The 18,400-nt window shown below is 35.1% G+C and overlaps 1 protein-coding gene across 1 annotated transcript; it reads left to right on the forward strand.

Moving 5' to 3' along the window:
- Window positions 1–10,737: 10,737 nt before the first annotated feature.
- On the forward strand, window positions 10,738–16,347 carry LOC309797294 (odontogenic ameloblast-associated protein-like; the record flags this gene model as incomplete). The annotated part of the gene is made up of 7 exons (XM_082610895.1): window positions 10,738–11,066; window positions 11,501–11,548; window positions 13,624–13,728; window positions 14,559–14,606; window positions 15,424–15,495; window positions 15,921–16,082; window positions 16,318–16,347. Exons 1-7 carry the CDS (start codon window positions 10,794–10,796, stop codon window positions 16,345–16,347), a joined length of 738 nt encoding a protein of 245 aa, XP_082467021.1. The 5' UTR covers window positions 10,738–10,793.
- Between the last annotated feature and the right edge of the window lie 2,053 nt (window positions 16,348–18,400).

Raw genomic sequence — 18,400 nt, forward strand, 5'->3', positions numbered from 1 at the left:
TTTTGATGTATGTAAATAAAACACTTAGTATAACACCTTGCACAATATACATGTTAGTAAGCAATATTTTTGTTCTAATTAACATCATCATTCAGAAATAGGGGCTGGATGCAATGCTTTACAGGAGTTTGCAAGTAAATGTCTGAATGTATGGTATACATATTTATATATGGCAAAAGAGAGAATACAAGAGGAAGAATATGCTCTGGAAGGTTATAGCACATATGTTCACAAATTTGATAAGTTATCCAGCATAGTAATAAATTTAATTTCAGAAAGAACTTAGAACTCTATGTAAATAATATTACTAAAACATCCAGTTAAGCAGATATCTCATGAAAACACAATATTGGTGTTTCCACAGAGTTTCTATATTTCTGAAGGCCATCCTGATGAGGAAAGTTGTCTGTGGCACTGGTTTATTAGTTCTTGGCTTATGCTGCCTTAAATAATTGTTTTTTCAGGCGGAAGATCTTCTTGGAAAAAGAATAGGGAAAATCAAACTTCCTTCACTGAAATGTGACCAGAACAATAAGTAATGTTATTAAGTGACCTTCCCGGTTCGTAATCTCAGCTGAGAGCACTTAAGCTGTATACTGGAACAATAACCTTGGATATATTTCCTCATGTCAGAATGAGTCTCTTAAGACTACTGAAGAAGCAGAAATAAGTTGTCTGACTTAGTATCTCTTCCTTAGAAAACTCCCAAATGATCTAAGGCAAGCCTCTGAAAATTCAGAAATCAAGACATATTAATTATAACAGGATATATGTCAGGGATTATATTATTCAAGACATGTGGGGCATCTTCAACAAATAATGAAAAGGAAATTTTAATCAAGAAAACCGTGATGTTTATTGAATGTATCTCAAAAGTACATGGGAAAAAAACTATCCAATGTCTTCATCCTGAGCAAACACATAAAGAATGGTTTAGAAATAAATATTTACTTTAGAAAGAGATCTGGATTCAAATTTAGCTCTATCACTAACAAGCTATGCCACCTTGGGCAAATTACTTAATATCTCTGAGTCTCAGTTTCCTTGCAAGTATAATGATGATAATGATACTTTGTAGATTCTTATGAGGGTCAGTTGAAAAAATGTACTCAGAAAACACAGCTGAGAACCTGATGCATGGTACCAAACAAATGTTAGTTTCACATATCTCTAAATACCTGTATCCTCAGCATAAATTGACAGTTATGTGGGATACGTCACGTAAAATACTACTACCAGGGCAACGAAGCTAGATTATTTGGGCGACTCACGCACTATCCATTATGTGAAGGCATTATTTTGCTGGAGCTGACTCTTACTGCCTCTTGAGATTCAATCTTTAATAATTAGGTATTTGAAAAGTCAGCTGTTAAACAGTTGGTAACTTGAAATGGGCCTGGTGTGAGTTTTACACTATGGAAATTGGGAGATACTAAAAATGAGGGTTTTGTTTTGTTTTGTTTTGTTTTGTTGTCAGAGATCTGGTTAACTGAATTTTAGCACACCACTGTCTAAAAGAAAGGTTAGAATTTGAGAGAAAGAGGAATGGTAGAACCAAGTGAATTTTTCTTAATAAAATGTTGAAATCAATATTTCAAAAAAATTTCAAAATTATTTTTAATTAACAGACTAATTGATCAATAATATATATCCTTAGTTTTGGTTCAGTGACTTCCCTCTATCCAAGTGCTCTGTGGATCTTCTATTTCTAACATCACACTGGCTACTTGCTGTTCACTTTTTTTCTCCTGCACCAAGTTCCATTCAATTTACTAAGCTGGTCTTTGTAATAAAATATATTTCTCTGTATTATGTTTCATTCTTTCATTCATTCAACAAAAATTCTGTGTCAATTTTGTGCCAGGCCCTGGGGATGTTCAAGGTCCCTATTGTCTAATGAAGAATCTAACATTGGGTGCTTTTTATATGAATAGAGCATTAATTATCTCAACAACCCTATGATGTTATCCCCATGTTACAGAAAGGTATACCGACCATAATTTAAAGGCTTGTAGCTGACAGAGTTAGAGCCAGGAAAAATAACTTGAGTCCATGTTCTTAATCTCAATCCTTATATAGCCCCTCTTTGAGATGGAGACAAGTTAAAAACTGGTAACAAATGAATGCAATAAACTGTGAGGTTTTGTAAGGGATATTGGAAATTAAATGTCTATAGCCCTGGATTATTCTGGTACTTCACAATGCTAACATTTCTGGTGTATGCTCAGCAAAACTGCCAGGTGCTTTTTACCCTAGTGAGATCTCTGTTCTCTCTCTCTCTCTGAAACTTGGTCAGAAATGCATTGCAATGATGTAGTGGGAGGCAAGTTTTATCAACCATTCTATGAAAAGAATAACCAGCAATAATTTTCCAGCATGGACTCTATATGTAGGGCCTTAGGGTTTTCTTGTTTAGTCATTTTATGACCCATTATATCAGATAATATTGGTTCTTATTCAATATACCTCTAATTGCTAACGTATATAATAGTAGCAAGTCTAATGAGAAGTTTAGTTCTGGGTATTAGACTATGGCCTAAGGCATAGAAAGAGCATTCACAATTCAACACACGATAAATAAGACTAGTGTGTTAGAGGTTATTTCTCAGAAGTAATCATTTTCTGTAATGATTCAGAGCTGACTAACTAATGAGAAACAACACTTGGTGAACAGGCAAAGGGAGAAGTCAAGCTGCTGTACAGTCAACAAAGGCTTTAGTCAATCCCATAAGGAATTCTGGAGCTAGGATGGCGAGAGGCCTGGCCACTAGTGGATTAGTTAGATGCTGTTTGTTGGCCAGGGGAGGGAGAATACCTTTGAGGGAGGGAGGTAAGACAAACCCTGAAGAGGCTGTTGTCTGGCAGCACTGCCAGCAGCTGGGATAAAAAGTCCTTCATTTTAATTGTTATATTAAACAATATAATGTCTTATCATCCTGAGTAGGACTCTGGTTGGGGCATTACAGCATCCCTAACAGAGACTAATAAAGAATTCTGAAAAAGAAGAGTTTGAAACTAAAGATGACTTTTTTTTTCCCATCACTAACTCCAGAGGACAGGCTAATGTGAATATGGGTGACCAAATGAACGACACTGGTAATTTGGGCAGAATTATTCCCAAGGTGAAGCAGGAGACAAACTAGAGTCTGTAGCACTTTTACTCATATATGGCTCCATAATCTAAGCTTGTAATATTGTGTGACCTCCAGCATACAGTTACCATTCACAGCATTGTTTTTCATAAATTCATACTGATTTTTTTCCTATTTCTGATCATTCTGTCTGCCAATTTACTCCCATTTCTGGTCTTGACTCCATAATCAGATTTGACAGTCAGCCTTATTTTCCAAGCAACAAATATAAGTTCCCCTTTCATTGTTCAAATAGCAAGCAGAAAAAAAAAAGCTATTTCTAAGATCGCTAAAGTGTGGATTAAGATATTACAAATAGAGAAACACATAATTACAAATGACTTCTCCTTTCTACTAAATTCTTCATATATATATGTAAGTTCACCAGAAATGATGTAACAGATTCTATCGTACAGAAGTATTTAAACCAAACTAGATGTATACTTTTTGTTTGGACTATAAAAGACATTGCATTAACAAATTTGTTGTATCATAATACTCCTATACTACAGAATGAGTTTTTAGAAAGCTTTTTATATTAAACAATATAATATCTTATCATCAAACATGTCAATGACTTTTTTTTAACATCTTTATTGGAGTATAATTGCTTTACAGTGGTGTGTTAGTTTCTGTTTTATAACAAAGTGAATCAGTTATATATATACATATGTCCCCATATCTCTTCCCTCTTTCAATGACTTTTATTATTTGTTAGTGCTCTAAAAAGCATTAAATCTCTTTATGTTCAAGTGTGTCTTTGGAATTTCTTCAGAACAATCATCATGCAATTGTTCAACAAATATTTGAATATCTGATATGGGTGAGGCACCATTCTAGGCATTGAGGATAAAGAAGTGAACAAAACAAAGATTCTGCTCTAATGAGGTTATACTCTAGTGATGGAAGGTAAAAAATAAAAACAAATATTTATGAGTAACACTAAAAAGAATAAATAATCAAATAAGTAAATAAATCTATCAGTTATGAGACACTGGCACATGCTTTGCAGGGAATTTAAGTAGGGTGATATGACAGAGGTGACTTCTCTAGATTGGGTTAGAGTCTGGGAACATCCGTTTGTGGGGTGATTCCTTAATTGAATGACAAGAAGGCATCAGCCCCTCAGTGGTCAGAGAAAGGGCATCCCAGGCTTAAAGAACAAATACAAAGTCCTCAAGGCAGGAATAAATTTAACGTGTTCAATATTCAGAAAGAAAGCTGGCATGGTTGGAGCTTAGCGAACAAGGACCCAAGTGAGAAGCAACAAAGTAAGAGAAGAAAACAAGGGTTGTATAATTGAGGACTTTATAAACCAGATTAGGTGGAAGAAGAAAAAAGAAATAGAGTAGGAGATGAAGGAAGAAAAAGAGTAAACAGATGGAAGAAGGCAAGGGGAAAAGAGAAGAAAAAAGGAAGACAAGCTAACAAATATTTTGAGCAATAAAATATTGCTGCTCTTAGAAGGCATAAAGTCTTGTTGCAGTAATCTTTTAATGTAACAAAATTAAAAACAAGACAATCCACAGAATTTTGAGGGAGACTAAAGCATACTGGCCTGGGTTACTAGGCTCCCTTGACAGGACATTCATAGGAGAGTGAATGACCACAGCAAGGGCTCGGCTAGATGTCTGAAAAGGAGAAAGCAAGAAATCAGCCAAAAACACTAACCTTAAATCAAGTTACTAGAACTACAAGATTTTGATTAAAATGGATGTATTTGTTTCTGGGAGGTTATAGTACAGAAAAGAGGTTGGGGTCAAACTCTGATGACAGGTCCAAAAAGAAGAAATTGATACAGGATTCTGTATTCATAAAGAGCAAGGGACACAAATAAATAATCTAGAGGTCCAGTAGAAAAAGAAACCAGTTCAGGTCAGGGGACAAAAGAAGTGATTTTCTGAGAAGGCGGATGATGATTATTCCCAGGCTGTATTGGAGAGGTGTGCTTCCACTGCACACTCCACAGGCTGCACTGCATGGCATCGCAGGCAGTTGCCATCTTATAGCCCGAGATTCGTTGTGTGCTGGCTTCTCAGTTACTCTGCACTCATGGGTCTTTTTGTGAAAGGAAGAGGTGGAGATTATTTTTCTTACTACCTCTATTCCTGAACAAACTACTCCTAGAAATTATACTTTATAGGCATAATTTACATGCACATAACTACCAATCTTAAATATAATAAAATTAGACTCATATTATCAAGTCAGCGCCATAATGTACATGAGATCATTAATATCAAGTAATGTACACTATTAAACAGAGGGATCACTTTAGTAAATTAAAAGTGAACATTATGTAACAGAAGAGATTTGATTAAGAGCTTGCTTATTCTCTGTATTTACTACACAGGCTACTCTTGAAATAATTGTTAGCATCACAAAACCTATTGCCTTCATTGAGATGAGATTTATTGTTCAACTCTGGCAATATATGAAAATACCCACTTTTACCATTTATTATTTTTATCTGCTAATTATCTTTGGAATTGTGCTATGTATCTCTCCTCTCTGGTTAGGTAGCTTGGTGCTTTAGAAAAGCTACTTGGTTAAGAATCAAAAGACCTGCATACTGGGCACGTTTGTGGTACCTTTTTGACAGTGGAAGAAACAGCAATTTCCATGAAGGCAGAAACCATGTCTGTTTTATTAACACTAATTTCTCAGTGTCCAGAAAGGACATGAACTATAGAAGCTGCACAATAAGTATTTGTCGTGTGAATAAATGAAAGGAGGAAGTCACTGAACCTTCCGTACCTCAGATTTCTCAATGAAATGTGGCTGGCAGTGTTATATCTGTCCTGCTTAACTTGGTGTGTAATTAGAGTTCCTGGAAAAGTATAACTCATAAGCAAGAAATTTATTTTTATTATAAGCAGTGCTAAAATTCAAATTCAATTCGCTTAATCCAAAGAATCTACTTCACAATGGTTCTCTGTAAACCTTTTAAATGATTTTCAGGTTAGATGAACAACAACATAAAAAGCAGAGATAACATTTTGAAAGGACTAACCTATAACCCATTGTTGTTTCTGCTTCATCATTTATGTTATTGGAACAGAGAAAAGATACAGATAATTTCAAGGGTACATAATCCAACAGTCAGATGTACAATACTTGGCATTGTTATGTGTTTTTGTACTTTTATTTGAATAAAGAGATGTCTGGTGTTCTGGTAATTGAACTAAAAAAAAAAAAAATGAAGTCACAGTGACAGTACCTGGTTCAGGATTTCCTTATCTTCAGGTTCCTCTGTTTAATGTCCCTGCCTCTTGATCCATACAGAATTACATTGCTCTGGGCCTGGATGACCTTTTTCTCCCCTGAATGAAAGAACCCATTTATTTAACAAAAACCAATGGAATACCTACTGGGTGACTGACGTGGGATAGAAAAATTAGTAAGTTCAACACGGTTGAGTAGGAGAAACAGACACAGACACTATTCACACTACAATGTGATAAGAATTAAACTAGAGCCCTTTGCTATTTTCCTTCCTACTCAGAGGAAGGAAACTTTGCCTCCAGAACTTTGCCTCCAGTGACTTAGGAGATTTAAAGCCATCACATAGGAAAGCATAGCCTACCTTTTTTCCACTTTAACTTGTTGCATAACTGGAGAGCTTCAACTGCTTTTGTTTAGAATATTCAAGTAATGGAAAATAAAAACAAAGCGAAAACAATGACAGAAATCTCCTCCCAACTACATTCAGATTTGAGGAATGCAGCTAGGTGAAACTGTTCATCATCAGGGTAATAATGTTCACATTGACTCTATTTTGGCTCTGTGATGATAGAGGTGCTAAAATTTTCAGTGCTTGGCCCTGACAACTTTCTCGCTCAGTCGTGAGGTTAGCTGCCTAAGACCCTGCACAGTGCAGTAGCAAATCTCAGGAGACTGAGAGCTTATGGTTTGCTAAATTTAATTTGACAGTATTCAGGATAAACTAAGGTCAGTCACTGAAAACATATCATCAGGCAATTTAGAGCCATCACCCATTCAACAGACCTACTGGATTTTCCAGGTAACAATTGGTTAGATTAACCAACAACCTGGTTCTAATAAAATCTGCATTAATATCTTGGGTGGTCTAACTACTTAACTAATCTAAAAAGACAACTTTTCTAAATCTTGGGATGGTTCCTTTCTTCAATCCTTGTAGTAGCTTCTCTGCTTTAGTAAAGAAAAGGGTCTTGTTATCTTAAGTATTTTTTTGTCCCTGTAGGTTTTTTTTTTGGCTAGATAGCAAATGGTATCATCATTTTAGTATTAATGAGTTATTCAAGTTCTAAGAGTCTCATTCTACTAAGAAAGACAAATTTATTATAACTTTGTTTCCCTGCATGATAAGGCTACCGTTAGTTGTACAAGATTAAATTAACCAAAGAACTTTTGAACAATGGAAATTCACTGTTAATACATTATCACAAAATTTGTGATCTTTGACTATTTATCAGAGTCGGGTGAGTATTAACAATAAAGGAAAACAAGGCAAATGCAAAACTCACTTTATGAAGAAAATTTAAATAACAATAATGGGCAAATAGTAATACTTAAGTTGTATTTTGAATGCTAAAATCATACTTAGCAAAATAGAATTTTTTTTTTTTTTTTTTTTTTTTCGGTATGTGGGCCTCTCACTGTTGCGGCCTCTCCTGTTGCGGAGCACAGGCTTCCGACGCGCAGGCTCAGCGGCCATGGCTCACAGGCCCAGCCGCTCCACGGCATGTGGGATCCTCCCAGACCGGGGCAGGAAGCCACGTCCCCTGCACCGGCAGGCGGACTCTCAACCACTGCTCCACCAGGGAAGCCCAATAATTTTTTAAAACACAAAGTATTCACTCTCCATTGTTTTTAAAATGTATGCCATCATGCTTCATATTTATTAAATTATTTATTCCAAGCAACATGATGACCTGGAAACATGTGTCATAGACACATAGAGATTTAACAATATTTTAAGGATTTAATTCCTAGGTAAAAGGAGATATACTGGTGTTTTTACGGTTGAACCTAAATGAAATTTGTTCATATTTACTCAGTCTAGCACTGAAGAACCAAAGAATCTTCACTGCCCCAAAGAGGTTTTGAATTTTTGTCTTTTAGATCCACGCCTTATGTATTGTATTTTACTCTTAAAATAAAAATAATCACCCATTAATCCTTGAATAAAGTCTTTTAAAGTTGCTCTATTAAGGTATCCATTTTAAGGAGGATAAAAGAAGGAGCAGAGAAAAATTATTATTCTAGAAGAATTAGTCATAACCAAAGCAGAAGCCAGGAATGATCACAGGGAAACATTTCTGAGGATAATTTAATGACATTACTAAAACTGTGGGAATCCATATACAACCTAGATGATTAGGAAAGGGGTTATTAGCTAAGCCATTGTCTGAAGCCCTCTGAATCACTGGTCCCTTTGAAAAATGATTGGTCCTCCTCTTCTAAAGATGGGGTTTTAAAATTTAAGAGAAGCTCCAAGCAGCAGAGTCAAAAGATAAAAAGGACACAGACCTTGAATGAGTCTAGATTTCTCTTCATAGGTAAAAAAGTGAGGTAAGATATCAAATCTTTGTTTTCTTTGTTTTCATAATTTTAAGAACACAAATCAGTCAACTCTGCAGCATAAACTACCAAAGTCACCCTAAATGCTTGTGTAGGTCAATGATTTGAACTAGGGCAAAACTAGGATTTTTCAAATCTGGAGGACAAGAAATAATATATTTCCACAGGTTAGACTGTAAATCAGTATTACAATTTAATTTTATAGACTATTTCCTTGAATTAGAAAAATTTTGACTCCATCGCTTAGTTTTAACATATTTTAATGTTATTAGACTTTTAAATCGACACTACCTGGTATTGAACTGCTATTGTCAGACCTTTATTGTGGCATTCTTACCACCACATTAAATAGACAATAAAATTGTTTAAAATTTTATAAAAATAAAGACCTAGTTCATTGACCCCAGTCATGGGCCTCCCATGGTCCAAAGGACCCACTACCTACAATGTAGAACAGCACAGGGAATGAGGCCATCTTGTTAATAAATTCATTCAACTACATCATATGCCACCAAATGAGTTATTTGGGGAATGCTAAAACGAAAAGCAAACAATTTTGGTTTTTATAAAAAGCTGCTCTGAGAAAAAGAATGAGTTCTGTTACAGATATTTATAAATGTACCTTTTTTATTTTAAATCCTAATATATAAGTAAATACTGTAAAATTCCACCAACTACCCTTCTGATTGAACAATACTAGCTAATTTACTGTTATCATGATTTTTACATAGAAAATCTTTTTTAAAGCTAAGCTTCACAACGTGTTTTCTAGATATTTCATCTGAAAATGAAAACTATAATTTTTCTTGGGATACTGGGAGCCACAATGTCAGCCCCGGTAAGTGATGTCATGGTACAATTGAAATCATTGTGTGAAACCCATAACAAGACTTCTTTTACCATTTCTTTTTGTTTGTTTGTTTGTTTTGTTTAGCTTCTTCCACAGCGCCTTATGTCTGCAAGCAACAGCAATGAGGTTAGTTTAAATACTTAAAACAATGTCCCCCGTTTTTTTATTTCTTTGTTTTATAGAAACACAGTGGGGAAGAGATAAAAAGCTTTCTGTTGATTTATCCTGCAATTCTCCCCACTAGCTCTTTATGTCCAAATGCGTTTCCAATGTTTATGTTTGTTTTGTATACCAAGTTGTTTCTAGAATATTACTTTGCCTCCCTTGTTTGATTGCAAATTCTTTAAAAGCAGAGACAGATTCTTGTATACCTTTTTGTTCTAATAACACCTGATATGGTGTAAATAGGAGTTTAAGAGCATAAAATGACTAACTAGATCACTGGAATGGGCTAAAGTTGTGCAAACTCATATACAGCAAGGGAGAGGTAGTTAAATCCTAACCGCTAATCACTGTCATTTATTTTAAGCTTAGTGAGAAAACATCTCACCTTTAACAGGAAATTATGATCAGCTAGCTCTGACTTGTGCTATATTTGTAGTAAACATTCTTAATAGTTTTAGCATGTTTAGTAATCTTGTTTTCATATTATCTTTCCTTCTCTAGTTACTTCTGAATCTTAATAATGCTCAGCTTCAGCCACTATGGCTTCAGGTACCCCTACCTCAATAATTATTTCAAGAATACATTTCTGCCACTCATTTCTTGTGGTACTTGGTACGAGAACAAAATGTTTTCTGATTCTATTTCTAAAATCTTAATTTTTTAAATTATGAATTTGTCCTATATATTCTAACTACCATTTGTTTGAAGACTAAACTAAAAACTATAATCGGGTGAACACTTATTTATTGAGAACTTGTTATATGCCAGGCACAAAGTCTCATAACTATGAGATATTTAAATTAACCATTTTACACAAAATCATACACAGCTATGTGGTAAAAAAAAAAAAGAGAGAGATTTGAAACCAGTCTGGCAACTGCAAAAACTGTAGCCTTTATCTACCTAATTCTGCCCCATATGTCACATTATGAACACTGGGGATTTAGCATTGTTCCTGCTGCTTGCATGGCTCACAATGTGCCAGGATCTGCCTTTTTTTTTATAATGGAGCAATGGAAATATAGAAATTGTTTACATTTTGTCTCCTTTTTGCTCAGGAGTGATTGTAAATTCTTTTTGAAATGAAAGAGAAATGCTTCCTTTCTTTTGTGTCTTCCCAGGGTCCATTTAATTCATGGATTCCTCCTTTCCCTGAGATTCTACAACAGCAGCAGCAGGCTCAAATTCCAGGACTCTCCCGATTCTCTTTATCAACTCTCGACCGGTTTGCTGGACTGGTCCCAAATCAGATACCCTTCCCAGGACAGGTCAGTTTTGCCCAAGAAACCCAGGCAGGACGGCTGGACTCCTCACAGCCTCAAACACCACCACAGACTCAACAGGGCTCTAATAACGTAAGTCGAGCCTCTTCCATCTTGTTACCCAGAAGAGAGATAATGCACATGGAATGTGAAAAAGAATATGAACCAGCTTTGAAATAAGACAGGAGTTATTGAGCAAGAATTCTTTCTCATAATATGTTTCTACCATCACTGGAAGTAATTCCTTATCTTTCTGATTTCTGCCATAAAAAATGTTATTTAAGTCAGCAGTCTAGGACAAATCAAAAGTGTTAAAACATGTCTTGGAAAGGATAACTAGGGAAATATCATCTTTAAAAAAAGGGCAATTTGCATTAATGATGGTACACACAATAGATGACCTTTTGTCATCATAGAAGTCTGCTAATACAAATTATACATTTATATGGCTAGGTCTAAAGAAAACAGCTCTGGAATTTTAAATTAAAAAGTCAAGTATAACTTTTTTATAATTCCTTTTTTGGCAGGTTATGCCCTCTGTGTTCTCCCTCAAAATGCCTCATCAACAAGCACAGGTAAATGAAAGGAATGTCATCACTCCTATACAGAGATTGCTGTATACCCTCTCCATTGAATGCTTCTTCTATATTTATAGCTCTGATTCTTATAGCAGGGCTACAAACATGTACAGTACTATCACGATCTAGATACCACCACTGCTGGGCTGGTAACAGTTTGTTAATATTAGGCTCACTTAAGAGTTCCAAAAGAAAGACCAGCTGAGACTCTTCAGGACCCCTGAGTTTCCAGAACATTACTGTGTTGGGAATTAAAGAGCTCACTAAGCCTTAGGTTATGTCCTCTCTGCACCTAGAATGCTGGCATTTGGTAAAAACTCTGGAGAAATACCATGCGCTGACTTTGCCCAACCCTAAATTTTGGTTCAGAAAAAGATGCATTAATCTGTTAAAATACCATATGATACAGAGAGAATTTTTCTGAGTTATGCTCAAAATATTTCCAGGTTGTTGTATATTTTCAGTTTAACTCCAATATTACAGTCAAATGGTGGTGATTTCCATTAAATAACAGAACCTTTAAAAAATGAATGCAAACTAGTAAGAATTGTTAAAATAATATAGAAAACCCTCTTAATGTTTGGCTAGTTAATTTTATAATATCCTGGGCTCAAAGAAATAGGGACATGGATAAATGATATTATTCACCAGCAGAATATTGACCGTTTTGTAAAACAGTACACCACTTGGCTTTAGTGTAATCATAATTATGTAATTTTGTCCACCTCTATTATAAAACAAAAGTTACCTCTAGACATTATCTCATTCTATGCCACAGCATTTAGAGAGTTAGATACCTGACAAGTGGAATTACTTCATTTTAAGGATCAAGAAACTAAGTCTTTATGAGATTAAGTTCCCAATCTTAATGAAAATAAATAGCTGAGTTAGAATATAATTATTCACCCTTCCTTTAACCACCTAACCAGTGGCTCTACAGCCTGGCTTTGCATTAGAATCTCTAGTGATGATTTTGAAAATTACAAATGCCTGTACCCTGCCCCACACCTAATGAATCAAAACCCCATGAGTAGATCAAAACTGATTATCTGTTAAAATGTTCAATTAGTGTTTTTGATTGTTAGCCAGGGTGAAGAACCACTGTACAAAATATACCTCTTCTCAAACCACAGTTATCGTTTTTTTAGCTCTTATATCCAATAGGTCTCATTTAATTATACAAGGAAAGAAAATAGCACACAAAACCCCATGTATGTACAATGATCCTCATTTTCTATAAACACATATGCATATACAGACATAAGTGCAAGCCAATACATGATAATGTGGGTGGTGAAATTGCAGGTGATTTTATTTGTTCCTTGCCTATTTCTGGATTTTTGAAGTATTCTACAATACTTATGGACTGTTTTAATAAAATGGCAATTATTAAAGGAAATACATTCCTGAGAATTCATTCATTATGGTAGAATTTCTAATACCATGTTCTGCAGAATACACAGTCTCAAAAAAATATATGGAGGGCTTCCCTGGTGGCACAGTGGTTGAGAGTCCGCCTGCCGATGCAGGGGACGTGGGTTCGTGCCCCAGTACAGGAAGATCCTACATGCTGTGGAGCGGCTGGGCCCGTGAGCCATGGTCGCTGAGCCTGCGTGTCCGGAGCCTGTGCTCCACAACAGGAGAGGCCACAGCAGTGAGAGGCCCGCGTACCACAATATATATATATATATATATATATATATATATATATATATATATATATATATATATATATATATATATATATATATGGAAAATGCTGCACAGGCTGTCTTCTTAGATATTTGCAAAGTAATTTATATATAAAGTCCAAGGTGCCCATTTTAAAAAGCCTGTTATAAGTTGAATTCACTACTTCCTAATGTGTCTGACCAAGCAACATTGAAACAAAGTCCAGTGTCACTTGCAATACAAGTTTACTCTAAAGTTTGGGAAGGACTGCTTTATGTGTTCTTTTGTTCATAAAATTGCTAAATACAAATCAGCTTTAATACAATATTGATATTAGAGAGTATTTTGTTTTAAGTCTTGCACTAAAGGAAGCTTTTCTGTACTTTTCTGTTTACAAATAGATGCTTCTGTACTACCCAGTTTACATGCTCCTACCCTGGGAACAGCCTCAACAAACAGTTGTACAGTCATCTCTGCAAACCGGACAGCTGCTGTTTGAGGAGCAGGTACTACAGGTGTTTGATTTTAGTTTGACTAGTTCCACCTGAGAATAAAGAAGATAAGGTAAATTTTCAGAGAAGAGAATATCTAATTATACTTAGTGCAAGAACTCAACAGCTTGAACTGGTGGTCATAAAAGGATATAGTGCTTTTTTTAACATGTCACTAATTTGGAAATATACTCCAAGGCTGAATTTTGAAAGAATAAAGTCAGTGAATGGACTTCAGTCAAATCAGAGGCCAAAATCTGAATCATATTGGAAAATGAAGTTTTCTAATTTTTAAAGATCTACCAGCATCCCTTTTCTCATATACATGTGGCTATTATTTTTTTAAACAGCTACCATGATACAAAGCACTTATGATCACCAGATCTTGAGGTAAAATTAGGTAACATTATTTTGAGTTTTGTGGACCTGCAATAAATTGGTAGAATTCTAATATAAATTCAGGTGTCTCATACATAACTAGATTTTAATTAGAATGGAAATTAGTTTGTTTTTTAAATTTATCATCACTTAACTCTTGCCTAACCAATTAGAGAAAACTGAAAATTATGCTTTAAATGACTGGTAGTAGTACTTCCAACGAAGTCATATTAATTTAAAGAGAAAGGGAGAGTTTTACCCCAGAAATCATATGGTGGTAAAAGGATGCTTGGTAATTTAACAATAATTTTTACCACCTAGAACATATACACTTTCAAAAAAGTCTTTACTATGGTATAAGATATATATATATATACATATATATATATATTTCAGTAATCATTTACCACCACATTATGACACAAATCATCAGAGCAAACCTAATGCATTTTTCTAAATTCTGACAGATGCCATTCTATACTGAATTTGGATATATTCCACAAAAAGCAGAACCTGTAAGTAAATGTATACCTTTCACTAAAAAAAAAAAAAAAAAAAAAAAAAAACTTTTGAAACTACTTGCTTCACAAACTATTAAATCTATCAATGCCCTTTAGCCAAAAACCACCAGGAACACATCCCTAGTTGGACAAAATTGGATTTATCCACTCATTGTAACAAGGGAGAACACACACCATGGAGAACTGTGGGGTGTCTTAACAGGAAGGTATTAGAATGACTTCTTACAGGGTCTGGTCTTGTGCCAGGTGATTTTGGGAAGAGTTAAAGGAGTGATGGTTCACCTTGGATTGGGTGTTCTCAAGTAGTGGGGGTAGTTCTGTGATTGGGTAACTTTCCAATTCTTACCTAGAAGGTAAGAACAATGGAGAGAGGCAAAGGCTGTGACTGGTAAAGAAACAGGAATTATTCAGATTAGCCAGGACCTAAGGATGCCTGGTATTTCATGCCTTGCACAGGGACCTTGCTTTGGACAAGACTACAAAGTGGTGTTGTTTTTATTGTACTTCATCATGTTCAGATGCGACCTTGTCTGATGTTGGTGTTCTGTAGGATTGTTAATGTACAATAGGACAACATGAAGGTCCAGAATAGAATGTCAGGACAGCTCCTGAAAACACTGCAGCAGAGCTATTGTGTCAGTCCATTTTCTCAGAGTCAGGAGCTGCTTTTCTCTTTCTCCAATCTAAATTATTTTGTTTGTTTTTAAGAAGCTAATTGAAGAAGTTGGGAAGGGTTTAACTGCCTTAGGTGCAAAACAATATATTTTATCAATTAATAATTTAGACTTTTTTAAGCTTTACAATTTTTCAGGTTATGCCGAGAGGACAGCAGCAACCAGCCTTTGATCCCTTCCTAGGCACAGCTCCTGAAATTGCTGTGATGGTAAGTTTCCTTACCACACTTTGCTAGCTACTGTAAATCAGCAACTGACAAGTTACAGGTCCCTGCAGTACTGTTCATTTTAATGAAAATGTTATTATTCCACACAATTATTACTCCTTCCCCCTGTAATCTTTTTCCAAGCAAGATTCAATTCACTCAGCTCATCAAATATTTATTGAGGATTACTATATGCCAGATACTCTCCTTAGGTACACTCATTTAAAGTCAGGTATTAAGACACATCCATGTTTGCTGGCATATATTCATAGTCTTTCTAAAGGATAGATTATAATCTAGAAAATTAATAAAGGTATTTACTTCTCAAATAAAATCCTTGCTTTGCATCTCAATCCTATTGCTTTATATTCTTCCCAATTTTGACCTTGTCCTTGAACCTGTAACCAATTTTTTTTTCACCCTTATAGCCAGCAGGAGGAGTGTCACCATATTTACAAAAAGAAATGATAAATTTTAAGCACGCCAATACAGGAATTTTCATTCCTTCAACTTCACAAAAACCCAGCACAACAAATTTTTTTACTTCTGCTATGGACACAACTATTACCCCAGAACTCATGGAAAAGAAGGTAGAGTAATCAAAGATTCATTTTATGTAAGAAATTGATGTCTAATAGAAAGTATAAAGTTAGTGCTTAATTTATAGGACTTAGTCATGGAAATAATGACAGTTAAGATATAGTAGAATATATGGTCTTAACTTTGAATAGGTTAATAATAATTGCTTACAGATAATCAATTAATCAGAATATAATTTAATTTTGATTTAATAAGAGCTTCTTATGCATATCATTTTTTCACTAGGCCAAGACCAATAGCCTAAAGGAACCATAAGATGTTGTCCTAATCATTCAGAATTTGGGGTAGGTATTTGCTAAGAGACATGCCTTAAGTACCATGACATGTTGTAAATTAAAAGAAAAAAATTATAAGGAGAACTAATGAAAAGGTGTACAACAAAATAAAAAAAAATACAAAGCTACTAATAATTAAGATACTTTAGCAATTTTTTAAAAATCAAAATAAATTTTTGAGGATCATGTCTGCCTATGCCATAAATTGGCATAAACTCTTAAAACACAAATAGTAAATATACTAGGTCCATGTAAAAGACATTCAATAGATACTATATACAAAGTCAGTTCTCCCAAATCAACACTTCACTTTGCAAGCTAAAAGTTGTAATAATGCCAATACATCTGTATTAGTTTGGAATGAAATAAAGTCTCAAAGTGATAAAAACTTTGTACAATCACATGGAAATTTTAAATTCCATGATTTTTATTTTAAATATAATTTTAATTAATTACCTGTCCTAATGGGCTTGGTTGGCTATGAGGGTGGTGTGTGTTTGATAGAAGGGCAGATTGGGATGACTCCAAGAAGTAAAAAATGCACACTAAAAAGCAAACAAAAAACAATTAAAAAAAAAAAGAAGCTAACAATTTGGCATGAAATGGAAAAGTAAAAGGCAAAGATTTTTGAAACCTCCTCCCTGCTGCCTATGAGTCTCTTCTGATTTTTCCTTCTGTGAAAATGAATACTTAACATTCTTCAGATTTAAAAAAAACCTATGAAATTACAGCCAGAAGTGAATAGTGTGAGCACCTCTTTAGAAGTCTCTTCTGTAATGTAACATTTCATTCAATGCAAGTTTCAAGCTTTTTAATCAGAAATACTAAAGGGATTTCAGTAGAGTGTGACCTTCTGCACCAATGCCAGAAAAGTATTTTATTTCTTTTTAAGCAATTTAGAAAAATCTAGGAAATTTTACAGAAGACAGTCTAATGGTATTAAAATGGTCTTTTATTTTATTTTTCAGAGAAAAGATGTGGCAGTGCCTTGGATATCATTTTAGGCTATTTACTTCCTCAATGTTAACATCAGGTCTTTGAAAAATATAAAATATTTTGGCTCTTCTCCTGAACTTCCTTTTACTTATAAATAGTATTATACTCTTTAAATGTCACAGAAAAGTAATGCAATCACTTAATAAGCCTTAGCTTTACAAAATTGTATTTCTTTTCAAATATCCTGTCATTGCATAATCTGGAAAGTAACAACAACGAGAATAAAACAAATATCACTGAATGAATTGTATAATTGCATTAATAAAGGAAGGCTCTGGAAAATGGTGGCATCAATGAGAATAAAGACATCCTGTCGGGCTTCCCTGGTGGCGCAGTGGTTGGGAGTCCGCCTGCCGATGCAGGGGACGCGGGTTCATGCCCCGGTCCGGGAAGATCCACATGCCGCAGAGCGACTGGGCCCGTGAGCCATGGCCGTTGAGCCTGTGCCTCCGGGGCCTGTGCTCCACAGTGGGAGAGGCCACAACAGTTAGAGGCCCACATACCGAAAAAAAAAAAAAAAAGACATCCTGTCATTGGATTTACAAGTGTGGTGATTGACACTAATGAACTAAAGTATGTACTTAACTTTCACATATCATGTCATTATTCCTCCCAGGTCCCTTCAGCTAGATTCCTTCTGATGCACTCCCTATTAAAATCAAAATTATTTGGTGGCAGATGTCATTAAGTGCACACTCCCAATATGACACAGATACACGGAAAGATGGCTGTCATCACCCAAAAGGATAGCTCCCCAGGAAGATGTATACTGGTTTGGAGAAGCAACATCTAGTACAAAATAGGGCACAGATTCTGGATTTCATCAGATGTGGCTTTCATTATGGCTTTCAACCTTCAGCAAGTCACCTAACCTGAGTCTCAGTTTTCTGGTGTAAAACAGAGATAACAATATTTACCTTTTCAAACTTTCTGAAAGGACTACATGAAATAACACAAGTAAGATATCTGGTTCATACGAAGTATGGCCGTCCCTTGAGCAACACAGGTTTGAACTGTGGGGATACAGTTATACGTGG

Source organism: Mesoplodon mirus (genome assembly GCF_964341445.2).
Source record: "Mesoplodon mirus genome assembly, chromosome: 2".
Classification (NCBI taxonomy): Eukaryota; Metazoa; Chordata; class Mammalia; order Artiodactyla; family Ziphiidae; genus Mesoplodon; species Mesoplodon mirus.